The 25,950-nt window shown below is 51.7% G+C and overlaps 1 protein-coding gene and 1 long non-coding RNA gene across 5 annotated transcripts in view; both read left to right on the top strand.

The window, feature by feature from the left end:
* ILF3 (interleukin enhancer binding factor 3) overlaps window positions 1-13,156 on the top strand; it is a 28,140-nt gene extending 14,984 nt beyond the window's left edge. Inside the window, exons 5-20 of one of the 4 annotated variants that reach the window (XM_082731235.1) lie at window positions 402-549; window positions 1,997-2,088; window positions 2,478-2,573; window positions 3,245-3,356; window positions 3,777-3,874; window positions 4,443-4,554; window positions 4,663-4,773; window positions 5,096-5,295; window positions 5,671-5,838; window positions 6,277-6,414; window positions 6,501-6,677; window positions 6,771-6,924; window positions 7,072-7,125; window positions 10,492-10,857; window positions 11,729-11,857; window positions 12,479-13,156. In XM_082731235.1, coding sequence (XP_082587361.1) covers window positions 402-549; window positions 1,997-2,088; window positions 2,478-2,573; window positions 3,245-3,356; window positions 3,777-3,874; window positions 4,443-4,554; window positions 4,663-4,773; window positions 5,096-5,295; window positions 5,671-5,838; window positions 6,277-6,414; window positions 6,501-6,677; window positions 6,771-6,924; window positions 7,072-7,125; window positions 10,492-10,857; window positions 11,729-11,857; window positions 12,479-12,615 — 2,292 coding nt within the window. In that variant the 3' untranslated portion in view covers window positions 12,616-13,156. Of the gene's footprint in view, window positions 1-401; window positions 550-1,996; window positions 2,089-2,477; window positions 2,574-3,244; window positions 3,357-3,776; window positions 3,875-4,442; window positions 4,555-4,662; window positions 4,774-5,095; window positions 5,296-5,670; window positions 5,839-6,276; window positions 6,415-6,500; window positions 6,678-6,770; window positions 6,925-7,071; window positions 7,126-7,570; window positions 8,909-10,491; window positions 10,858-11,728; window positions 11,858-12,478 lie in introns of those variants that run through there. The other 3 variants (XM_082731236.1, XM_082731238.1, XM_082731237.1) reach the window with 3 other exon arrangements.
* A 4,746-nt stretch (window positions 13,157-17,902) lies between these two features.
* On the top strand, window positions 17,903-25,517 carry LOC309865423. The gene is made up of 3 exons (XR_014312083.1): window positions 17,903-18,116; window positions 22,005-22,054; window positions 23,039-25,517. It is a non-coding gene; the product is annotated as an uncharacterized lncRNA (long non-coding RNA).
* The last annotated feature ends 433 nt before the right edge of the window (window positions 25,518-25,950 follow it).

The raw sequence follows: 25,950 nt of genomic DNA, 5'->3' as shown, positions 1-25,950 counted from the left end.
GCAGCCTGGTGGTGTAGGTCTTGTCACAAATTCCATTTTACACGTTAGAAACCAGTATCTCAATGAGATGAAGTGACTTGCCCAGAGTTACACAACTCCCGCGCGACACAATGAGGATTCACACCCTCGTCTCCTTCTCCCAGACCCTGAGGTATTGCACTGTGAAGCTCCCCGTGAAAAATGACTTCTCTGCGTAGTTAGAGACCTCGGCTCTGGAGTACCCAGAAAATGGCCAGAGACCTGGTGGGCAGGAAGGAGGTCCCGATCCCCTAGATGAAGGCACCGCTATCCCATCTCTATCCAAGAAGCTGCCACGTGTGCTGGGGTAACCCGCAAGGCAGAGCTGTTGATGGCCTGCCTTGGGGAGGAAGTGTGTTTGAAAGTTGCGTTTTCTTTTGTAGGCGGTCACAGAAGACAAGTACGAAATACTCCAGTCTGTTGACGATGCTGCAATTGTGATAAAAAACACAAAAGAGCCTCCGTTGTCCCTGACCATCCATCTGACATCCCCCGTTGTCAGAGAAGAAATGGAGAAAGTATTAGCTGGAGGTAGGGAAGCTGAGAAAGGCCAGCAGGGCTGTGGAAACTTGGTGTGCCCTCACCAGGCAAACGTGCTATTCAATTTTAGACTGCTTTGCTAAAAGGCTGTTGGTGTAGCTTTGACCACCTGTACTCTGAGACCCCGTCTCCCGTGCAGTTTTAGCACTTGGGAGTTTGACAAAACAGTTGCACTAAAAGTGAGTAGCACTTTTCTTAGAGGATTGCACCGTTGTTGTTTTTTTTTTTTATCTGAATCCTTGAGTGTTCTCATCAGTGTTAACTTGGTTTTTCTGTTGAGCGTTCTCTGGCCTTGGAAAAGTGTGTCCCTGGTGATTTTACATGGCTTGTAAATTCTGGAAGACAACCAGATGGTTTCTGCATGAACATCATGTTGGAGTCGTGCAGACAGCTTGTGTTGCAGCAGAACCAGGGGCCGCCTCGCTCCTCCGCTTCCAGGGGCCGCTATAATCAGCTGCCGGGACTGGAATGCAAAGAGCTGCTACTGAGTTTTGGATAAAGTTGTAAACAGTTGTGTGATTTGCAAAACCAAAAATCTCAGAGGCTCATAACGCTTTCGTAATTCAGAGGCCACCAAGGGCCCCTCTGGTGTCTCTTCTGCGTGTAAACTGTTTTTAATCCGAGCTCTCGCAGCGCAGAGCGGAGGTCGCAGGCCTTATCTAAACCCCTGACACGCGGGGGGCGGAGGTGACGCGCCCCAGTTCTGCTGCAGCAGAGGCTCACACCTTGCGCCCTTGTTGCTATTCTTTGATTACCTTTGGTTCTCATACCTGATTCCAATTATCGATTTAGGGACGCTGGACCTTTGACCAACAGGACTCTCTCTGTCAAGGGCTGGGGCTAGGGCAGTCCCGCCTGGTGGGCGGAGGTGGTCCCCTTTGCTGCAGATGCCTCAGGGGATGGCCGTTGTGGGAAGCAGAGAGGGAGTTCATTTCCACTCCCCCCACCTATTATGGTGTTTTTGTTTTTGGGGGGTTTTTGCTTTGTTTTTATTTTTTGGGGTTTTTTTGTTTTTGGGGTTTTTTGTTTTTTGTTTTTTGTTTTTGGTTTTGTTTTTTTGGGGGGGATTTTTGCTATTGAAATTTTTAGCATAGCTAATTTATTGGGAGCTCATGGGGAGGAAGCAAGGTAATTGTCTATTAGAAGATAGGATCCACCTATCTGTCCCCTTCCCCTCCATGGGATTATTCCTTTTAGAGTAACTTCCCACTTCTGTTTTTGTTTTTGTTTTTGTTTTTTGGAGGGGCCTCCGATTTTTACGATCTCCTCAGGGCAGAGTTAAATGCACTCGAGCTTCTCCTTCCCTGGTCTAGGGTGGAGATGACTTGAGATTCTGGGAGCCTCAGCTGCCCTTTAGGAAGCTGCCACATCCCCTTTCCACCTGACAGAAACCCCTTGGTCAAACTGTACCTTGTCTTCTTATTCCATCCATGAATAGAAACGCTATCAGTCAACGATCCCCCGGACGTTCTGGACAGGCAGAAATGCCTTGCTGCCTTGGCGTCCCTCCGACACGCCAAGTGGTTCCAGGTTTGCATTTTGTTCTTCTATTTGTCTTTTGGTAGAGAATTCCTAAGTTTTAACTTGGCTAACTTTCACCATAAAGTTTCGGTAACATTGAAGACCGCCGTGCTGAACTTAGCACCTGCTGGCGTGCAGTTGCTAACGGAGCGCGCTTAGACAAATTTGACGTCCCCAAAGGAGGCTTGTGACTGAGTAGGTGGGCTGCTGCTGCTTTGTGCCAAGAGTAACATTGTTCTTGTCCACCCGGTGAAACCTCTGCTGACCGCACACTTGATGGTCTTGATCGTTCACCGTTTACCCTTGACAAAGTAGCACCCTGAGACTTGTGTTTTTCATGTTTGCCTTGTATTTAAGGGAGGTTCCTTGGTGTAAAGAGCCTGTGCTTTGTTCTCTAGGCCAGAGCCAACGGGCTGAAGTCGTGTGTCATTGTCATCCGGGTCCTGAGGGACCTGTGTACCCGCGTGCCCACCTGGGGTCCCCTCAGAGGATGGGTAAGGCACCTTATAGCTGTGGACACTTGGGGTTTGTGTGTGTAGAGATTTCTCCCGTATCCCAGGAATATGTTACAGTAACTGGACTGGCCGTGGCCACTGCATCCCTTATTAGCCATTTATTCAGAACTACTTTGTGCCACACCTCGGGCAAGGGGTGAGAGCTAGACCAGGATGTCTGTCCCCACCCCCCACCGCCCGCCATGGTGGACACGTAGCTCAGCCTAGGGAAGGGCGCTGGCCAGGTAGCACATTTACTGTGAAGAGCATTTTTATAGCTTCTCGTGGATGCTGGTCAGCAGAGTAGGGCCCATAGGCCAATTCTGGCCAGCTGCCTGTCTGTCAACAGCCCACAGTTAAGATTGGTTTTTGTATTTTGAAGTGACTGCGTAATAAATGTATAAGTATCTAGGTAACAGTTTCTGCTTTGCCTCTTAGCTCACACAGTCTGACAGATTCAGTGTTCATCCTTTTAAGGAAAAGTCACCAAGCCGGGCTCTAGTTTGGTTCATCCTTATCTTGTGATCTTTGAGGGCTTTGACCACTCCCAACTTGTGAAATTGGAGGGCTTAGACACCCCTGCCCCCCAAAAAACATACCCAGTGACAACTCCTCAGCGTCGGCTGATCACTTCCTGGACAGTGGTGCTAACTGTCCCTCTTGCCTTTCAGCCCCTTGAGCTTCTCTGTGAGAAATCCATCGGCACAGCCAACAGACCAATGGGTGCCGGCGAGGCCCTGCGGAGAGTGCTGGAGTGCCTGGCGTCGGGGATCGTGATGCCAGGTTGGGGCCTTGTGCTTTGCAGGTTGCAGGGAAAGGACAGGGATTGAGGCCCCGAGGCCACTTCCTGGTGGTTCCCCTGACCGGGTTAGGGCAGCAGCAGCCCCGTGTCCCCCTAGGGCCGAAGCATGCGACTCCCCTCTTGCACCATCATATCCAGCCCTGTGCCGGCTCCGCAGCTGTGACTCAGGGCGGATCCGGGGCGATGGTGACCCACTCCCACGCGAGCTCCTTGCTCTGAGACACGTGAATTATTTCTCTCACGGGCTGGACGCCGAGTGGGTCACCGAGCTCAGCGTGTTTTCCAGAGCTGGGTGTGGATGGGGCGTGGGGGGTAACGCACCTGGTCCCCTCAGCCAGCACAACTCTTCCGAGATGTTAAAAGATAATCCTCTGCATATCTTCCTTGTTTCCTGCCTTCAGATGGTTCTGGCATTTATGACCCTTGTGAAAAAGAAGCCACTGATGCTATTGGGCATCTAGACAGACAGCAACGGGAAGATATCACACAGAGTGCGCAGGTATAGTCATCGCCATTGCCAACGTGAGCCCTTACCCAGTCTGTAATCACTGGCTTCCAGTTCCGTTACTGGGTATTCTCAGGGTAGCCACTGGACTTGTAGGCTCAGGTTGGGGACCGAAGGAGAAGGGATTGTGCCTGATACAGGGCGCCCCAATCTGGGCTACTTCTTTCCCTTGGCGCCACGCGTGGTTGTCTCCTGTTCCTTCAGCCTGCTCGAGTGCTATTTTTGGACACCGAGTTCAGCGGGGAGATGTATTTACTGTGTGCACTGCTCCAGGGTCCTTCCCTTGCAGGCCCACCACGTGGCTCCGTGTGGCAACCAGTCCCCAGGTTGGGGTCTCCTGTATTCCTCTTGAGGGGGGTGGTCACAGGCAGGCCTTCCCCCACAGTAAGGTTGGGCCCTGGCAGTCAGGCCCTCCTCTGGCTGTTGGGGGACCCCTTGCTGTTGTAGGGGAGACCGTTAGCAATCCCCTCAGCTCCCACCCATTCCAGAAGGCATTAGCGAGCACACACACCTTGGTGGGGAGCACAGGGCGGCTGAGTCAGGTCCTCTTCCCCTTCTCCAGCATGCTCTGCGACTTGCTGCGTTTGGCCAGCTCCATAAAGTTCTGGGTATGGACCCTCTGCCTTCTAAGATGCCCAAGAAACCAAAGAATGAAAACCCAGTGGATTACACAGGTAAGCTCGCCCCGGGGGCCTGGCCCCAGCTTGCTGGCGTTGGCGCGATCTGCTGGCAGGAGCACGGGAGGGAGTCTCAGCCTTCTCTGTTGTGATCTCTTCCTTCAGTTCAAATCCCCCCCAGCACCACCTATGCCATTACGCCCATGAAACGCCCGATGGAAGAAGATGGGGAGGAGAAGTCTCCCAGTAAAAAGAAGAAGAAGATTCAGAAGAAAGGTACTGGTGTTTGTTTCTAGTCCGTAGCGTGTCTTCAGGCTCAATTAAGTCCCAAAGTGGTGAGATGCTTGCTTTTTGCCTTAGTTTTCTCAGGCAGGATAGGGCAACTGTCCTTGACGGACTATAGTGTGGGTCTGGCACGCAGGTGGGGTGGACGTGCTGGGAGCAGCGTGGGGGAGGCTTTGGCCGGGGCAGGCTTCCAGGCCGCCGTGCTGTGCCCTGCCGTGCCGCGCCGCAGGAGCGGGTTCGGGGTGATTCCTCCCCCCAGCCCGGGGAACGCCGACTGATGGTCTGGAACCCTGCTGGTGTTCTGTCTCTGCAGAGGAGAAGGCAGAGCCTCCCCAAGCTATGAATGCACTCATGAGACTCAACCAGCTGAAGCCGGGGCTGCAGTATAAGCTGGTTTCCCAGACCGGCCCGGTCCACGCCCCCATCTTTACCATGTCTGTGGAGGTGGATGGCAACTCATTTGAGGCCTCTGGGCCATCCAAGAAGACCGCCAAGCTGCACGTGGCCGTTAAGGTAAGCATGGGTGGGGTCAGGCACTGCGTGCTCCTTCACCATGCAGCAAAGTGCTTGTGCATTAGAGCTCCTGTCGAGCAGTCCTGGGCCATAGAAACCCTCAGTGTGGACAACACCGGGCTTAGGGAGGGCGTGTGAACACGGAGATGAGTAGTTTTTAAATGTCTTCCAAGTCACAAGTGGAAGGATAGCTTCATCATTGTGGTTGACAGGCAGAGTCCCTGAATGTAGCTGGGCGTCAGGGATCTGGGGGGTGGGGGACAGCCTCCGATTGCTGGTTCCGGATCCGGGGGAGGGGGCGAGTTCTGCGTAGATGACCCTGGTGCTTGAGTCCCCATCCCTAACTGGTGAGTCTCGTGGGTGTCCCTCTGACAGGTGTTACAGGACATGGGCCTGCCTACCGGCGCGGAAGGCAGAGACTCTAGCAAGGGGGAGGACTCTGCTGAAGAGACGGAAGCAAAGCCGGCCGTGCTGGCCCCTCCACCTGTGGTGGAAGCTGCTTCGACCCCCAGCACTGCCTTCCCCTCCGATCCCACCGCCGAGGTGAGCACGTGGTGGGGGCCGGCATGCCCAACGGGATGCCGCGGGCAGCTCTGTGTCCTGGGAGCCGGCGTGCTTGCTGGTTCTCGTTACTTCCCTCGCAACGGTAGCTTCCAGTCCAGGGGCCTACACAGGGAGCTAGGGGTGAGCCTTTGAGCCGCCACCACGAGGGCCCCTGCTGATGCCGACCCAGCCCCCGGGGCTGCAGTGGGGTGGTCGTCAGCCGAAGTCAGGCCATTCCCCAGAGATAGGGTGCCCGTGGAGGTGGTCGCATTGCTGGACGCCCTCCGTTGACTTCCGGAGGCCGGGAGGCGAGGGAAGTGAGTGACAGCAGGGAAGGTGGAGCGGAGGGCCTCTGTCCTGTTGGGGGCAGCTGCCCTCCTCCACGTGCCGGAAAGCCCTTAGCTGAGTTTTTTGGTTTTCTTTTCTGCTTTCCCTGAGAACGTAAAACAGCAGGGGCCGATCCTGACCAAGCATGGCAAGAACCCTGTTATGGAACTTAACGAAAAGAGGCGTGGCCTCAAGTACGAGCTCATCTCCGAGACCGGGGGCAGCCACGACAAGCGCTTTGTCATGGAGGTGAGCAGTCAGCTGCCCAGGAGTGAACTCCTGCTTCGGGGGGGGTGGGGCACGGGGCCATTCTGACACGCGTCTGTTCTTCCCAGGTCGAGGTGGATGGACAGAAATTTCAGGGTGCTGGCTCGAACAAAAAGGTGGCAAAAGCATATGCCGCTCTTGCTGCACTAGAAAAGCTGTTCCCAGATGCTCCTCTCGCCCTCGAGGCCAACAAGAAGAAGAGAGCCCCTGTGCCCGTCAGGGGGGGACCGAAATTTGCTGCTAAGGTAAGCGGTCGGCCTCGCCGTCTCTGGCCTTAGCCCGAGTTCTGCGGTCGGAGTGCGAGGTGAACGCCGCCCGTTTCTGTTCTCTCCCCACAGCCACATAACCCTGGGTTTGGCATGGGAGGCCCCATGCACAATGAAGTGCCCCCGCCCCCGAACCTTCGAGGGCGGGGAAGAGGAGGGAACATCCGAGGTCGAGGTCGAGGGAGAGGATTTGGTGGCGCCAACCATGGAGGCTACATGAATGCTGGTGAGGAGCCTGGCCTTGTGTCGTCCCCGCGGACCCCACTGGCTCCCTGGAGCACGTGGGGCCCTGGGTTTGGGCCGAGACGGTGGGAGAGGCAGGGGCAGGGCAGACTCATCTGCCACCCCTGTGACCCTGTGTGTTCCTTTCCAGGCGCTGGGTATGGCAGCTACGGGTACGGAGGCAACTCGGCAACAGCAGGCTACAGTAAGTGTGTGTTTCTCTTTGTCTGAGGTTGGGGAGAAGCTACAGCTCAGCTCCCACGCCTGAGTTAGGAGAGGGCGGCCCACCAGTAGCAGCCTCCCTGAGGTTGAGTGGCCCACAGCTTTTCTCAGTAATTAGAGCAGATGGTCCTCCAGCCCTGTGCTGCAGAAGTGTAATTTGTGCTTTAAATGTTGACACACGCATTTGTGTGCCTTGAAATTTCCTTAAGAGTCAGAATTTTAAATTTCTCTGCTTTAAGCCATGTGAAGCACCAGTCCTGTGATGATGCTTTTCCTGACAGTGCACAGCTCTTGTCTTGAGAAGGAGCCTTCATTGGGGGGTTACAGGAGCAGAGAAATCTAAAACATGAATTTCAAATGTGGCGCTCTGTGCCATTTTTCAAAAGAATTCTAATTTTTTTTCTCTGCTCTGTCTCCCCCTTTTGTAGGTGACTTTTTCACAGACTGCTACGGCTATCATGATTTTGGGTCTTCCTAGAGCATCTAAAAGTATTGCACACAAAATCAACTTTTTACTCCAATTTTCTCGAACTCCAAAACCCAAAGTGTCCGTGCTGTGCCCCTGTGCTTCACTGGGTTTCTCAACCGTGGCTTGTCACCGCAGCTTGTCTGAAACTCTTAGCCTGCAGAATTTAAGACAATGGCAGTTTTTATCGTGATTTGCCTTTGAACTTGGTCATATTGAAGTTCACAATAAGTGGAAAGCAATTTTCAGAGAACGCATTTTTGTGCAGAATTGCACAGAATTCTAGAGTCAGCGTTGGTCAGCATCAAGGCAAAAGCCCACCTTTGCTTTTTATGGAAAGCATTACTTTATTTAAGAGACAGATAATGATGCATTTTAATCTACCTTTGTCTTAATTTACAGCAGGTTTTGTATGAATTTTTAACCTTTTAACAAATTCCCACATCTGGTTGATGCCTTTGACAGTAATGAAAACGATTTTATCACATCTGAATCCAGAGCAACTGTTTTTTTTTTTTTCCTTCCTTTTTTTAAATAAGCTTGTAAAACGTTGGGAACATTGGGAATTGTACATTGTGCTAAGTTAACCTCTCCCGCCTTTTGTAAATGCTCTGGTGGGTTCTTGTTTGGGGGTGTGGTATTTTGTGGCTGGTTTAGTTAGAGGTGAACTCTCAAAGGTATCAAAACTGTGCTTCCATTATTAGTGCAGGAAACAGACAGGCTTTAAGGGAGAGAGAACGTGGAATTTTGCAAGTCCTGATCACAGCTGCAAATGCATGGGATTCTAGAATTTATTTGTTATAGTGGGGCTTCAAAATAATTAAGCAGAAAGACTTAATATGTAGCCCAATTCTCCAGTGAGGAGCCGGCCTCACAGGGTCCGTGCTGCTGGGTGTGCAGCTATGATAGATTCCAGAAGGCCTGTTATCTTCTGCCCTCTCACCTTAAGGTGCAGGCTGGGGTTTCTAACTTTTCCCAGTGGCAGGCCCTTCTGGAAAGAGCACGGATGAGCTCTGGTCAACAGTAGTCCTGTGCGGCAAAGCCTGTCTTTGCATTGACTTGCAAGATTTTGCGTTTCTTCAGGCAAAAAATGGTCAAAACAGTTACTATATAATTTGTTCCCAGAGGTTTGAAACATTCAGTGAAACTTTTTAAAACTTTGCATGATGTATTTTTTTTTTTAGAAAGTTATTGTTTGAGAATAATGTCTTTTTATACCAGGAAATAGTTATCCTGAAATGACGTTGAAAACTTCTCCTTCCCTTTATTTTTTTTTAATCAATACATGTTAAAGTAACAAGTCCTCAGTACTCGGCGTCTTCATTCATTCCTGTGCTTGAGGAGGGGCGCTGAGGTGCTCAGTTCAGGCCTTGGGGCGGCTGAGGTGGCGGGGTTCTGAGAGGGGGTCTGAGGCGGACCTCCTGTCCTCCAGCCCCCTTGCCAGGCCTTCGCATGTGTGCGCTCTCGCATTGTGGACCGTGTCTCTCTCCTTGGTGTTTTGGCTTTTTGATGGGGGCGGGTGGAGGGGTGGAGGAGGCCGCCTGAAGCGAGTAAACTGATGTAACAGATCAGTTTTATCCAAATTACTGTTCAACAGCCCAGGACCTGGCAGTGTGGGGTGCACATCTCCCGCAGGTGCGAGGCAATCGATGATGCCCAAATTCACGCTGCCCAGAAGGCAGGGGGACCCTTGGTGCTAAACATGGGAAGGAAGGAAGGGCTGTGTGGGAGGATCCCTCCCCCTGCCGCCCACCCCGGGCACAGCGGGGTAGCTCCCGGCTGTCTGTAGACAAGAGGCGGCACCAATCAGCAAAGGTGTGCCCACAGGCCCCTGTACCTGCTCCAGGAGCCAGGAGCCCCACTGCCCACGTGTGAGCGCTGGGGATTGCTTTGCTGGGCTTGAGAGCCCTCACGTGGCCCGGCCTCCCCTTCCTCCCACCTCTGCTTAGCTGACCCATCCCCCATCGGTCCACCTGAGTGTCTGGTGGGGGCAGGGTGCGGACATACCTGTTCTCGTGGGATGGGACCGACACGTAGGGCCAGAGGGAGGGTCTTGCTGTGACATTCTCAGTTTCAGGGTCTGAGAATGTGGCGGCCTCCCTGCACGCTTGTCAATTCACGCTCGGTCCGCCTGCCCCTGGCAGCTGTGCTGGGAACAGAGGGGCCCTCTGGGGGGGCTGTCTGCGGCTGTAGCTGGAGGCCTGGCTCGGATGTTCAGACCCCAGCTTCTTAGCCAGCCTCCTTTCCCGCCATGAGAATCACTCCTTAAGTCCTACCTTTGCTCAGGTCACACCGGGGAGATGCCCCAGGTCACTTGACTGACTCTCCGTTTACTCCTCCAAGAGCCATGTCAGACCAGCTGTTCGTCCGGGAATGACACCCGTTTCCGGGGCCTTGTCAGAGAGCCATTTCTCAGGGTTCCCGCAGGCCTGTGACTGCAGAGCCTCTTCCCAGCACAGCAGGGGGGGATGGTGGGGGTGGCCAGCTGCTTCTCTGGGGCTTTGCTTTCCCTGTCACCGTTGGGGACATTTGGGTAACAGTCGGCTAGTCTTGAATGTCATCTCGCGCTCAGAGCTCATCTCATTGTAATGTTGACATCCGCTGTGAAAGCTGCTGTGGGCGCGCTGTCCTGCTGCTGCTTGGCAAGGATCCATTGTTGTCATCAGCTGCTGGGGGAGTGGCGCTGAAGGCTGGACCCATCCAGACCGGGCTGCTTGAAGGACTGGAGCCACAGCTCCTCGCTCTCCTGCCTCTGTCCCTCCGCCCCGGCCCGGGCCGCGGGCTTGTGGGTCAGCCTTCAGGACCCACAGCTGCCACCCTCCCTGTCTCCCCCCCAAACCCGTGTCCCCCACCCTCCGCCTGACCCGCTGCCTTCCTGTTTAGGTCAGTTCTACAGCAACGGAGGGCATTCAGGGAATGCCGGTGGTGGCGGCGGCGGGGGCGGTGGTGGCTCCTCTGGCTACGGCTCCTACTACCAAGGCGACAACTACAACTCACCAGTGCCCCCGAAACACGCTGGGAAGAAGCAGCCCCATGGGGGCCAGCAGAAGCCCTCCTACGGCTCAGGCTACCAGTCCCACCAAGGCCAGCAGCAGTCCTACAGCCAGGGCCAGTACGGCAACTATGGCCCCCCACAGGGCAAGCAGAAGGGCTATAACCATGGACAAGGCAACTACTCCTCCTACTCGAACTCCTACAGCTCCCCCGGGGGCGGGGGCGGATCAGACTACAGCTACGAGAGCAAATTCAGTGAGTTGGCTTCCAGGGCCCCGAGGCCTGGCCGGGGTCCAGGCCAGCGGCGCATCCCGTGGAGTGGCGGAAGCCCGGCCGTTGCCCTGACCTCTTGCTGAGGGACTGGAAGGAAGCCGGGCGGGCTTTAGGAAAATCCTGGAGGCAGAGTTCCCCTGGCCCAGATCCTTGCTGTTCCCTTCCTGTCGCTTTCTCTGAAAGCAGGACTAGGAGAGACCCCTGTGCCAAGGAAGCCTGTGGGTTGAGGCTGGGGCACGAGGGTGGAGTTCGAGTCTTGGCCAGCTGCTGTGAAGGGACCTCTAGAGATGGGCTCTGGAGACAGCATTGCCTCCGTCCCCCAAGGAGCCCGAGTCACTTTTCTGCTCTGCCTGGGCCTCCGCCTCCTGCACACCCCCCGCAGTTCACAGCTGAGCTGGTGGCCAAGCTAGGAAGGCGTAGGTGTGCGCTTGTCTTCTGTGTTGGGATACTGGTCCGCAGGCAGGCCAGGGACTTTAAAGAAGCTGTGCTCTCTTTGTGGGGGGCCAAGGGACACTGAGTGCCTGGTGACAGCTGGGTGGGAGGAAAGGGAGCTGTTGTGTGTTTCCTGACTTGCTGGGAAGCTTGGGTTGGAGGAGAAAGTGGGAAGGCAGGATGCACCTGGGCCTCCAGGCTTGGTGAGCGGGCTGACCCAGGGCACAGTGGCCTTGCAGGGCTACAGCTGGCCCTTGGCAGTTCTCAGTCCAACTGGTGTGTGCCAGATTGAAGCAGACGGGACGCCTGTGGTTTTAACCCGGGGCCTGCCACTTCCAGGGCCGTAGTATGAGAACCTTGGACCACCCCCCAGCTGTGCCTTTGCCAAGGCCCCTTAACCACACTATCTTCTCTCCCCCAGACTACAGTGGTAGTGGAGGCCGGAGCGGCGGGAACAGCTACGGCTCAGGCGGGTCGTCCTACAACCCAGGGTCACACGGGGGCTACGGCGGCGGTTCTGGGGGCGGCTCCTCATACCAAGGCAAACAAGGTGGGCCTGGATCAGCAGGTGGTGCAGTGCGGGGGCGGAGGGGGGAGGTCCTGTGATGAAGGGCACCGCCTGGCGTGGGCAGGTGGGTAGCATAGACGGGGCTGTGGTGGTACCTGCCATCTGGCTTCTGTGTGGGGGAGCAGGAAGGGAGACGGGGGCACACAGGCTTAGGCATACCTCCCCCTTCTTGGCTTTTTAGAAGCCAGATGTCCAGATGCTGCTCTGGTCTTAGGGAAAATGTTCTGTATGGAAGAATGCTGGCAACACTAAGGCCCGGACAGTCTGCTGTGTGGTCTCTGGTTTGGGAGGCTCAGGCACAGCCTTGGGCTTGGGCAGCCCCCAGAGACTGCTCCCGCTGCTGCGGTCTGTACAGGACAGATCCCCACTGCTTGCTTACGAACCAGGTCTGGTGGCTGCCTCACAGGGTGTTGGTGACTGCCAGCCCCGATGACCCAGGAAAGGCAGTGAGCGAGAGGCCGTGCCCGTATTGCTTCCTGCTGTGGTCTCACCAATGGACACGATGTGGACACAACGCGGCTCGGGTGCTGGCCGTGGTCCTGAGCTCTGCTCACAGGGCAGGGCCCGTGCCCCTCACCTCTAACTCACCCCTCTCTTCCCCAGGAGGCTACTCGTCACAATCAAACTACAACTCCCCGGGGTCCGGCCAGAATTACAGCGGCCCTCCCAGCTCCTACCAGTCCTCACAGGGCGGCTACGGCAGAAACGCAGACCACAGCATGAACTACCAGTATAGATAAAGCCCCCCGAGGGGTGAAGATTTGTACCTTCTGCACTTACCCCTCGTTGTAAGATTCAGTTTTATGCATCACAGTTAACATGTCAGCTGGCCCCTCCAGGCCCCCTCCGCCCCAACCTGTCCACGTTGCCGTGTCGTGAGGTGCAGCTGGTCACCCCTGTGGCCCGTCCTGTGACCCATATTTAGCCGTGTTTGGGACTTCCGTGTCTTCAATGGTTTGTTAGTTGCCATCACAACTTTGTCCGAGTAGAGTTTTGAGTTCTTGCAGTTCTGTATCCCTCTGTCTATTTACGGTTGGTGTTCGTGTTAACTCAGTTTGTCTTTAAATAGCTACAGAAGGGATACATCATCTGTTAATGCTTTTGTGAAGTGAGTTAAACGAGCTTTCTGTATTTTAATGCTTTAGTGTTTCAGTTTTATAAGTGAAGATTTTATTTTAAAAACCAGTGGGAAAGAGTGGGGTTTTTTTTGTATGTCTGGATCATTCAGGCAGTACATCTGAATTAAGCTGAATGTAGACAAATAAAGAAAAAGAAACTCTGTGCCTGTCGTAGGCCTGGGTGTCTGACCCACCAGCAGTGTGAAGGGCAGGTTCCTCCACTGTTCCCAGCACGGGAAGGCAGGGCGGGGGTAGCAGGGGAGTCCCCTGTCACCAAAAGGTCCAGCTCCAGGCCTCTAGATGCCTGTAGTCCAAGGTTGGCTGGGGCCAGCGAGCCGGTTACGTGGGACTTCGTATTCCTGGTGTCCCAGGGGGCTCCTGGTGGTGTGCAGAGTGGCTTATGAGCGGCCCACGCTGGTGTTCGGGGATTTGATCACACAATTCCGCATGCTTGCTTTTCTGCTCCATGAATTCTGGTGTTGTTTTAAGTGCAGTTTCAAGTCACCATAGAATGAAATGTCCTAGGTTTGGTATGTGTAACCTGACTGAAAAAGGTCAATTGAATTTAGCTAAAGCACCCCAGGATCTGGGGAACCCAGCCATAGAACCTTCTACATCAGGATGGCGTGGTTCTGTGTCTCGGACAGCGGCACCTTCCTCCCTGGTGCCGCCCCGGCCCAGAGGCTCAGAGTGCGCCTGAGTGGTTGGGGCTCTTTGTCGAAGCCCAGCCCCGTTCTAGCAGGTTTCCCTGGAGCGATGCTTCTCAATCCCAGGCAGTTTTGCCTTGTATGGGGGACACAGTCACCCAGTGGGCAGAGACCAAGGATGCTACTGACTGTTCTATACGGAAGTGTCAGCTAGCTTCGAGGAGGTGGAGGAACCTGCGGTGAGAGCAGCGCTTTCCAGCTTCAGCCCTGTCCCAGGGGGAGGGGGCCCTGACTGCCTTTGCCCGGGCTTCAGCTCTTTCTCTGCAGAGCCTTTTGGCTGAGCCCTGGGGCTGCATTTCTGCATGGACCCTTCTCTTGCCGTCTCTCTGCCATCTCTCAGACCAGGTTCATTTGAATTCTGAACCCTGAGGAGTCCCTCGGCCTCTTGTGCTTGGTTAGCCATAAGCTTTGGAAGAAGATCAAAGCTTTTTTGCCTCAGAACTCTTCAGCTGAGTCATAAAATCCAGTGTTCCTTCAAAGGATGAAACTCTGCTTTGGAGAGGTGAGAGAATGGTGTTCTGCGCTAGACAAAAGAAAACACGGGAAGAATTTTGCCTTCGCTGGAGCAGAGGAGGACCCGGGGTGGTCCAGCTCGAGGAGAGGGGGGATGATGTGATGCCCGCCCGAGTTGTGGTCCGCAGCACGAGCATCCGGGTCAGCCTGCCGCAAGCTGGCATCCCTTGAGTGTGTGTGTGCACTAGTGGAGAGGAGGCAGACCTGAGAGGTGGTCCCCACCCAAACTTTGATGAGATGTGACAACATCTGTGACACATTGTCTCTCTTAGACACTTCCAGGGGGCTGGGACAAAGAGCTCCTTGTGTTGAAATGAGATGTGGACTGTGGTTGGTGCCTGTAGCACCCAGAAACCCACAGAAGGGAAGGCCCCGCCGCCCCACCTCCCAAATGCCTTCAAACTGTGGGCCCGTGTTCTCCGCACGCATCTCTCACCACCATCCTGAAGTTTCTGAACACTGGGCCTTCACAAGGGCAGGAATCTCAAGGCCATGGAAAAAACTCCCAGGCCATCTGAAGGTGGAGGCCTCAGGGAGCTGTGACTTGGTGCAATGCTCCTGTTGTGAAAAAGGGCAGATCCTTGGGTGGCTTGTCTTGGATGGATGCCTGTCTTGGTCCCTGGGCCTGGCCTGAGCACTCCGCAAGGCAGGCCAAGTTGTGTTGACATGAGCGACATTCGTTTCCAAGAACAGCAGTATGGGAGAAGTAGGATCTTTCCGTGTTTCTGCCAGCTTCTTGTGACTTTGGGCGTTCCTCCGCTCCTGACAGCCTTCCCCCAGGCTCCATCCCCCTCACAGGACCTCCCTGTGAGCCTCCGTGTCTCAGATCTCCTCTCTTACAAGGACACAGGTCACTGGATTTCAGCCCCACCCTAACCCAGGGTGAGCACAGCCCGAAATCCTTCACGGTCACGGTTAACAGCAGTTAGGACGTGGATGTACATTTTTGAGGGACACCAGCCCAGTAAAGAATTGGGTGAAGGCTTTACCCGGTGCTGCCAGCACAGCCCTGGGAGGTTGTCAGCCACCGCCAGGATCATGTGGTTAGCACAGCAGGGACCTGTGCCAAGGCGACGGCTCACGAGCGCACACACCCCCTGGCACCCTCACAGGGACCTCGTTGGTGCTAATGGCACTGTGATGCAGCTGGCCAGCAACACTGTCACAGCCCACGAGACCTGCTATCCCCGGAAGCTGGGTTCGGGAAAGTGTGGCCAACACTGAGCATGGACGAGGCCTGGGTGCCAGTGTGGCACTCCTTCAGAGCTGACCGAGGCCTTTCTGGGCCTGTGGCCCTCTACACACAAGAAGCCATCCTGGAGGAGGTTCTCACTGAGGTGCTTCTCCAGGGCCGCCTGGGCCAGGGACACGGCGGGCAACAGAGAGATGCTTCAGCCTGCGTGCTACCAGAGGAGGGGGTCCTGCATCTTTCAGTCGTGAGCAGAGATCGCCAGGAGCCTCAGCGGGAAGAGCCACTGGTCCACAGGCTTACTCAGCAAGCTGATCCGGGTAGGGTACTTAACTTGGTGTATAGACCATGAGGGTCAGTGACCCAGGACTGGACACTACCCCAGAGGGCCTGGGAGCCTTTAGAGGCAGGAGGGAGAAAGGCCTCATGCCTGAGGGAACAGCTGGACACGTTGAGGGGCGGGGCTGAGATGACATCAGAGGGGCAGGGCCTTGCAGGGAATTTCAACTGATCCTGTGGGGGAGGTGTGGGGTGGTTGAGACCTAGGGACCAAAGGGGGCTCCTCAACAGTAATGGGACACAGATTCAGGATTTCCACCTTTTCTACATTGAGCAGAATCACTAGGGTACTGGTGGTGTCCCTGTGGGCTGGGGTCTGGTCTGACCTGGAAGTCGACACCCAGTTGCTTCCACTCTGGCAGGGAAACATCCCTCTGACCCCTGACCGTTCTTGGGTAGTCAGCAAGGCCTGTCCCACCCCGGAGGACTGACCTGGTCCTCCCGGCCTGGCCTTTTGCAGCTGGGCTCAGCCTCAGGATTCAGTCCGCAGGTGTGAGCCCCACGCGGTCTGTGCCCTTTGCAAATCCATCCGGAGACTTCTGGACACGATTATGGGCCACACACCAGCGAGCCTTCTTGGCCTGGATGCTCATTCTAACCCATCCCAGAATAAATGGAAACTTCATGTGTTCGTTGTTTCATTCACTCCACATGTATTTATTGGGTGGTGTGTATGCATTAGTCCTGTACGGGGTGCTGGGAGTGTGAACCTGGGTCCTGCGCTCATGCAGCTTCCAGGTTCCAAGAGGGCCCTGGCCTAGCTTGTGCAGGGAGTGTCAGGGAAGGCTTTCTGTGTTTCAAAAAAGACAGGACAGTTAAATTGGAACCAGAAGGTGTGTTAGGGAGGGTGAGCCCAGGTTATGGGGTGCATGGGGAAGGGGAAGCTCAGCTGTGTGTTGGGAAGTGACTTCAGACAGCTGAAGTCAGGTGGGTGGGCCATTCCGTTTGCAAGGTGAGGAGTGTGGCTGGTGTCCGTGGGGGCAACCACTACAGGGGCCTTGACAGCCGAGGACTGGAGTTCTAACGTTTATCCTGATGGCAGTGGGGAACCATGGAAAGATTCTGAGCTCTGGAGAACCCAGGCTCAGTCGTGCCTCAGAACAGTCATTTTGGCTGTTGGGCAGAGAATAGGTGTGTGGGAAGAGGTGAGAAGGCAGGCCAGCTGATCAAAGAGACTCGAGTCATGGAGCATCTGAACTGAGGTTCAGGGTGATTTAGGCCAGTGGGCTAAGTGAGGAAACTGCTCCCAGATCTGAGAAGGGTGACACCTGCATGCCCCAGATGGGGCAGTCAGGCTCAGAGAGAGGAACACTGCATTGCCTCAGGCCACAAGAAGTAGAGGGCCCCTATTTGCAGGCACTCTGCTCTGTGGTGGTGAGACAAGCAGAAAAGCCACGGAAGTCATTTTTGCAAGTCCTGGGCCCATGCCCTTCCCAGCGTTTCCCAAGAAGCTGAAAGCTAAGCTTAGCCTACGGTACTGGGCTGCGGGGGTGAGAATATCACGGAATGATAGCCTTCATCCCTGGCTGGATAAGCCGGAGAGAACACACACTCCAACCTCCTGGGACAACCGCCAACACCGGCCTCCAAGTACTCTATCTCAACGTTAGGGGTATTCGGAATCCCCAACTCCTCTTTCAGAGGTTCTGGATTCCCATTCCCTGCCCAGAAACCCGACTTCTTCTCTTCTGGGTCCTGAGACCTCAGTACCAACTAAGAGGCTGCGAACTACCTACTTCCTGGACGACGGTGGCGTTCCCAGAGAAGGGGAGGTTGGGCGATCTAGTGGGAAGACCTTCCAGCCACGCCTCTAACCTGTGCAAGGACCTCCACGCGAGAGGCGGAGAGGCCGGCTTCAGGCCCCGCCTCTGACAACTCCCTCACCCAGCCACGTTCTATTCGCCTTTAGGTCGGCCGTCCCCCCCTGTTATGCCCAATCACCAGACCCCAAATGGAACGGAAGTGTTCTACGAGAGCCACTCCCTGCAGTGCCTGCCACGAGACGCCACGCCTCTGTGCCGTCAGCGAACTCCAATTGGGCGCTGTTGTAGGCTCCGCCCTCTGCCCTGCCCCCATAAGTGTCTCCCGCCTGGCGCTCGTAGCCAACGGCTTGGGAAAGGACGCTAGCCCAAGGCTCCGCCCCCAGAGCCGCCGCGTCCCTGGTCTCCCGGCAACGCGCGCGGCGCTGTCCAGCGTTCTGAAGCCGCACTCCCAGCGCCTCTCGAATAGTGGTGGCCTTCTGGCGCCCCCAGGCCTCCCTGCTGAGCAGCGCTCAAACCCCTAAAGCAGATGTCAGTGAATCTCAGCTGCACCCCGCCTCCACACTCCAATTTACCTCTTGGTGATAGAAAGAGCTTGCTTCACTTCACGCTCTGGTAAGGAACCCCACCCTCCTGTCTGGCTCAGAGGGAAGCCGAAGTCCTCTTTGAGAACCAGAGGCCCTGCAGAGCCTCACGCTCTGACCTTCTCACCCTCATCTTCCCTTCCTTCCCTCCCTCCCTCCAGCTACACCGACCTCCCCGCTGCACTGCAAACAATCCAGACAGATTCCCACCTCAGGACCTTTGCTCCCGCTGTTCCCATTGCCTGAAATGCTCTCTCCGAGAGCTTTTCTTTTCTTTTTATAAGATTTTGTTTTGAAGTAATTATACCCAACGCGGGGTTCGAACTCACAATCCAGAGATCAAGAGTCACACGTTCCACCAACTGAGCCAGCCAGGCGCCCCTCTCTCTCTCAGATCTTATTATGGCTCCTCCCAGATCTGCTTCAGGTCTTAACTCTCATGTCACCTTCTTGGTGATTCTGGTCCTGACCAGCCTACTTAAAATAGTCACCTCCCAGGGGCACCTGGGTGGTTCAGCTGGTAGAGCATATGACTTTTGATCTTGAGGTCATGAGTTCGAGCCCCACATTGGGTGTAGAGACGACTTAATAATAGTCACTTCCCAAATCTTTCTTCCCCTGCCCTCTTTATTCCCCGGCACTCATCACCACCTGAGATGTGGTCTGTTTTGGGCGCCTGAGTGGCTCAGTTGGTTAAGCATCTGCCTTCAGCTAGGGTCATGATTCCGGGATCCCAGGATCAAGTCCCACCTTGGGCTCCCTGCTCAGCGGGGAGCCTGCTTCTCCCTCTACCCCTCCTGCTGCTCCTGCTATCCCTCCCTCCCTCTCTTTCTCACATGAATAAATAAAAACTTTTTTAAAAAAGAATGTATCTCATATATATATATATATATATATACACATATATATATATATAACATCATATACATTCAAATCACTAAATTTTAAAAAGGAAATACTCAGCAGCTCACCCATGTTGAATGCTGCTACCAAATTAAGTCATCACTAAATGGTTCCAACATCTGAAGACATGTCCAGCCTCAGTAAGAATCACAGAAATGCAAACTAAACCCCCAGTGAGACACTATTTCACACACACCTGATTGACAGAATTGAAGAATTCTGAAAATGGAAGAGGTGTTTTTTTAAAAAAGATTTTATTTATTCATGAGAGATGGAGAGAGAGAGAGAGGCAGAGGCAGAGGGAAAAGTAGGCTCCTTGCTGAGCAAGGCCCCCGATGGGGGACTTGATACTAGGACCCTGAGATCATGACCTGAGCAGAAGGCAGCGGCTTAACCAACTGAGCCACTCAGCCTCCCCTGATAAATGGAAGAGTTAACAAACATTCCTTATTTGTTTGTTTGTTTTCATTTAAAGTAGTCTCGGGACACCTGGGTGGCTCAGTCATTTAGCGTCTGTATTCTGCTCAGGTCACGATCCTGGGGGGTCCTGGGATCAAGCCCCGCTTCGAGCTCCCTGCTCAGCAGGGAGCCCGCTTTTCCTCTACTGCTCCCACTGCTTGTGCTCTCTCACTCTCTCTCTGACAAAAAAATAGATGAAATATTAAAAAATAAAAATAATCTCTACACTCAAGTAGGGCTCAAACTCAGGACCCTGAAATCAAGAGCTGCACACTAGAGTTCCTGGGTGGCACAGTTAGTTTAGTGTCTGACACAAGGAAGTTTTCTTACACCGCAATTGTAGGTGTCGTCGATTGCTGTGATCACCTCAATAAAAGTTGGTACTGCTTAGTGAAGTTGAATATCCATTCTGTCTAGGGTCTTGCAAGTTTATTCCTAGGATACTTTCACAGGTGTACAATGAGATGCATACACAGATGTTCACAGCAGAACTATTTATAATAGCTAAAACAAAAAAATAAAAGACACTGAAAAGCTCACAAGTTCATTGACTAGAGAATGAATAAGTACAAGGTGGTATATTTATACTAATACCTGATGGTCTGTTGATTTGCAGAAGAAAAGAACAAGACACAAATAAATCTTAGACATGTAATTCTAGGAAACATAAAGTAGATCAAAGGACTATGTGTGGTATAATGATTTTTAAAAAAGATTTTACTTATTTATTTGACAGAGACCACAATCGGGGGAGCAACAGGCAGAAAGAGAGGGATAAGCAGGCTTCCTGCTGTTCCTGCTTTGCTATCAAATTATCAAATAACTATTATGAAATTTACATTTCGAGTAAATAATAATGTTGGGAATGTTGTTGAGGTAATTCCAGGAGAGAATGATCTATGATGAGTGGAAAATGGCAGTTCAAAGGCTCCATTTGTAAAAAGTATTGAAGTATTAAAGCTTTGTAGATGATGAAAAAAAACCCCATAGTATATCTAAATGAATCAATCAAAAACAACAGCAGCAACAGGAAGAAAATACATATTTGCTAACAGATGCTGATGAGTGTGAGTATAGACAAGAATGAATACTAACCATTATTTAATAGTAAGAGATGAGAACAGTTTTGACAGGGGACATGAGTGGGAAAGATAATTCACAGCATACATTTCATCCCCATTTTTAAAAAAAGATGTGGTTATATATTATCTATTTTATTTTTTTAAGATTCTTATTTATTTATTTGGCAGAGAGACAGCGAGAGAGGGAACACAAGCATGGGGAGTGGGAGAAGAAGCAGGTTCCCTGCTGAGCATGGGGCTCGATCTCAGGACCCTTGGATCATGACTTGAGCCAAAGGCAAATGCTTAACTACTGGGCCACCAAGGCACCCCTATTATCTATTTTAGATATTAATTATTTTTAAAGTAATTTGTGCACCCAGTGTGAGGCTCGAACCCATGACCCTGAGACGAAGAGTTGTATGCTCTTGCAACTGAGACAGCCAGGTGCCCCATATGTTATCTATTTTAAAACCTTAAAGCTTATTTAATGAAAATTGAATCCTCAGTAAAGCTTATTACACTCCTCTGTTTTCAAATTTTTCATTGTATTTGTTGTATTTTTGTGTGTATGTATACCTACTTTCATTTCTTGAAATAAATTTGTACTGTGAAACAAACTTTACTGTGGAAAAATATTTAAAATATAAAATTTATCATTTTAACCTTTTTCATATTTGCTAAGCGATTCCCCCCAGTTTTATTGAGATATAATTGACATATAACATTGTGTTGGTTTTATTTGCTTGGTTATTTGTTTATTTGTTGAAAGTAAAATCTATGTCAATGTGGGGCTCGAATTCATAACCCTGAGATCAAGAGTTGCACACTGGGGCTCCTGGAGAGCACAGTTGGTTTCACTTCTGGTCCTGATCTCAGGACCATGGAATCCAGGTCCACTTGGGCTCTGCACTCAGCAAAGAATCTGCTTGAGATTCTCATTCCCTCTCCCTCTGCCCCTCCTGCTCAGGCTCTGCACCTCTTTCTCTGAAATAAATTTTAAAATCCTAAAAAAAAAAAAAAAAAAAAAAGCTTCGTGCTCTACCAACGGAGCCAGCCAAGCAGCCCTGTATTAGTTTTAAATATACAACATAATGATTTGATATATGTGTATATTTCAAATGTATTTAAGAATTGTAATCTCTACACCCAACGTGGGACTTGAACTCACAACTCCGAGATCAAGAGTTGCATGCTCTACTGCCTGCACCAGCCAGGCACCCCTCAAATGTATTTGATATTTGAATGGGAAACAGAAACATCAAAAAATATTAAAAGGGAATTTTCCCGCATGCGAGCATGAGGATCTTCGCAGACCCCCTCCCCAGTGAAACTGGTGAAAAGTGTTAAAATTAGAACCATTGAACATTTCTGGAAGTTCCCAAGGGCATACAGTAAATGAGGAAGGAACCATTCAAGAAAATCTATAAGATGGTTCAGTTAGAATAGTGAGTGTTTCTGGTATTTGATATTTTTGCCTCCGTTTCTTCTACCAGTTCAGCGAGATGGAAACTCCGGGTCAGACTGGCACACCCAGGCGAATAAGGTTGGTTCACCCTTAGCCCCCAGATGGGGGTTATCTTCTCAGGATGGGTAACACCTCAGCATTTCTTGTCCTGCTCTCAGCCCCCTGTGTTGAGGCTCTTTGGGGCAAGGGCAGCCCTTTAAAGAACAACTGAGCATTTCCAAAATTATGGAAAGGCTCTGATCACCAGATCCAATAATTTGAAGGAATCTCAAATAGGATAAATTACAAGAAATCCACCCTGAGACACACTAGATAAAATTGCAAAATGACAAAAAAGAATGACTTTAAAGAAAGAAAGAAACTGGGGTGCCTGGGGGGCTCAGTGGGTTAAAGCCTCTGCCTTCCACTCAGGTCATGATCCCGGGGTCCTAGGATCCAGCCCCGCATGGGGCTCTCTGCTCAGCGGGGATCCTGCTTCCCCCCGTCTCTCTGCCTGCCTCTCTGCCTACTTGTGGTCTCTGTTAAGTAAATAATAAATAAAATCTTTTAAAAAAATAAATAATAAATAAAAAAGAAAGAAGGAAACCAGTAAGATCACAAGAAATAGCATTTTGGTTGAGATCCTAGTTCTTTTGTTTCCCCAAGAATTTTATTTTATTTTACTTAAGATTTTATTTATTTATTTGTCAGAGAGAGAGAGATTGCACAAGCAGAGGGAACCGCAGGCGGAGGAAGGAAGAGGCTCCCCCCTGAGCAGTGACCTTGATGCGGGGCTCCAGACTCATCCCTGGATTCCAGGATCATGACCCCAGCCAGAGGCATACGCATAACCCACGGAGTCACCCAAGTCGCCCTCTTCCCTAGAATTTTAAACATACCTGTTAATTTGTAACCAGGGCTAAGGGAGAAGAAGGGGCCCTAAAGCACAGTCTGGGATTAGAGAAACAGAAGGAAATGGGGTTAGGTAAAGCGGTTGGGTCAGGGAGGCAGCCAGCCACCTGTTAGGGAGGGTCAACTTCTAAGTAGCCATCCAGTGTGACCTCCACCTGTTCCCCTTCATAGTCCAACACCTGGAACCTCGAGCCGTCTGCCGCTCCCGGGATCATGACCGCGGATGGAATAGGCACAGGATTCGCTTATTCGCTAACCCGCGCCACGTTCATACCCTACACCCTACACCAGGTCTGCTGGGCAGGCGCAGCCAGGCCAGGTCCCGCACGTGGATGAGCCTGTGTCACACTCACCCTTGCAACTTCTTCCCGAACTGCGCCCAGCTCGGGGCCGCCACGGGTTCCGCGAGAACCGCCCCGCAGCCCCGCAGCCGCGACAAAATCCGCTGGTTCTGCTCCTGGAGACCCCTCCGTGGACGCTCTCGCAGAAGTGGAGGGCACGCTGGCCGGGCTGGCCCGGCTTCCCACGTTTCCGCCGCCACCCAAGACCCTACCTATTTCTAATTCTTTTTCAAAAAGATTTTATTTATTTATTTGGCACAGAGAGAGAGGTCACAAGTGGGCAGAGCAGCAGGCAGAGAGAGAGGGGAAGCAGGCTCCCTGCTGAGCAGAGAGCCTCATGTGGGGCTCCATCCCAGGATCCTGAGATCGTGACCCTAGGCGAAGGCAGACCTTAATTCATTGAGTCACCCAGGCGCCCCATGTCATGATGATGATTTTTAAGTAGTCTCAAGGCTGGGCGTGGAGCCCAACACGGGGCTGGCACTCAGCACCCTGAGATCAAGACCTGAACTGAGATCAAGAGGCTGCCTCTTACCGGAATGGGCCACCCAGGTGCCCTGAGACTGTCTTTCAAGAACCAAGGTGGGTCGCCAGGCTGGCTCAGTCGGTAGAACAGGTGACTCTTGATCACTCTTGGGGTCCCAAATTGGAGCTCCATGTTGGCCATAGAGTGTATCTTAAAAATTAAACAACAAAACAAAACAATCCCTTAAATCAGTAGCTACAGATATTTCTTCTGTGAAAACAACATAACTAGACGGATATACAAGCAAGGCCAATAAAATATTCCAGAAAGAGGTAATTCCAATCTCGCAGAATTTCTTCCAGCAAATAGGCATTTGAACACCAAACTCAGGCAAAGACAGTACAAGACAGGAAGAGTAGGGACCAATATAATTTAAAACAGATGGGATGCAAAAGCTTTACTAAAATATTAATTAAAATTAATGTCAAATGCCATAGTATATAAAAAGATACCATGACCAAGGTGGGCTTATACAGGAATGGAAATAAATGTGTTAGTAAATAAAATAAATTTATGTCATTGGACATTTTAAATTAAATGAGCCAAATAATATGGCTATCTCAGATACTGAAAAAGCATACAATATTTATTTACAACAAAAATCTGTTAATGAACTAGTAAAAAATTTATTTGAGAGCAGGGGAGAGAGGGAGAGGGAAGGGGCAGGCAGAGGGAGAGGGAGAAGCAGGCTTCCTGTTCAGCAGAGAGCCCTGGAATCAGGGCCCGAGCCAAAAGCAGATGCTTAACTGTCTGAGCCACCCAGGCACCCCCATCCAGTGTCCTTTCTTTACTTGATATGGTACATCTTCCAAAAACTTACAGTAGATATTATACATAATGGTGAAATGCTGAAAGCATGTCCTTTAAAATATCTTCAGGTGTATTGTTTAGGGAGTAAAGAACAGAAGCCACAAGACCAGTGAGCCATTTACTGTAATAATCCAGGTAAGAGATGCTGGTGGCTGGGTCAGAATGAGAGCTCAAGGACTACCCACCCATTTCTGGTCTGAGTTCCTGGAAGGATTGAGCTGCTATTACTGAGAAGAGGAAGGTGGAAGGACATAGGCTAGCTTGGGGGGACAATCAGGAGCTTTGTTTCAGACATCTGGAGTTTGAGTATAGACACACACCCAGTGGAGATGTCAAGGAGGCATCTGTAAAGAGGAGATGGGAGTTCAATGAGAGGACTACACTGAAAATACAAATTTGAGCACTATCGATGTATAGAGGTTTTACAAGCACAATAGGAGTTACAAGCAACATGATACAGAGTGATACAGAGTTACAAGCAACATGATACAGGTGGAGCGTTAGTTACTAAAATTGGGGAAGCCAGGAGCAACTGATAAAATACGAGCCAGCCATGGGAAAATCAGAAAGGAAGAGTATTGCAGGTAAAGGCAATAGCTAGTGCAAAGGCCCTGGGGTGGGCCTCATGGTTGGGCGTTTTCAGGCCTTGGCCTCAGCGAAGACTGTCCACCGCTCAGAAAAGCCGGCATCATTAGCCCAAGGCTCTTTGAAGGTCAGAGCTTGCTCAGATCCGCGCAGTTTAGGCCAGTGAGCCACTGAGCGGAAGGATTCTGGGGCAATGCTGCCCTCTGCTGGCTGGGACAGATATCAGCTCCATTTTCAACAATAATAATATAACACATAATATTTTGTTAGTATTAGTAGAACACAGTACTCAATAAATCCATGACCCAGCCTTTCTCATCTTTGTGCGGCGTGAAGGCTGGCACTAGTAGGTATAATGAACATATAAATAAATGAACGTATAAATGTGGCTAGGTTCTGAGTCTCGAGTCTGTTCTATAAATCTGGGATTCTTGTTTTCATCGTATAAACCAATGTATATGGAGCACGTCCTGTGTGCTAGGAGCTGTTCTAAGTTCTTGGAACAAATCAATGGGCAAGATAGACAAAAGCTTGTGCAAGGCAGCTTATTAAGATCTCTATACATCCATGCTTCTCAATCTTTACAAAGTTTATTTCTATTGATTTGTTAAAGGATTTTAAGTAATCTCTACACCCAGTGTGGGACTTGAACCTAAATCCCCCAGGTCAAGAGTGGTATGCTCTACCGACCGATCCAGCCAGGCACCCCTTTCACAACGTTTTTAATACAAAAACACTATTACTCGCCCCGTTTTATAGAGGAGAAAATTAACGCGTGGAGAGAGGCTTTGATTGTAGAGCAGAGAAGTGACCGGGGTAGG

Source organism: Mustela nivalis (genome assembly GCF_964662115.1).
Source record: "Mustela nivalis genome assembly, chromosome: 1".
Taxonomy (NCBI): domain Eukaryota; kingdom Metazoa; phylum Chordata; class Mammalia; order Carnivora; family Mustelidae; genus Mustela; species Mustela nivalis.
The sequence above is the reverse complement of the archived record's forward strand: the minus strand, read 5'-3'. Positions and strand labels throughout refer to the sequence as shown.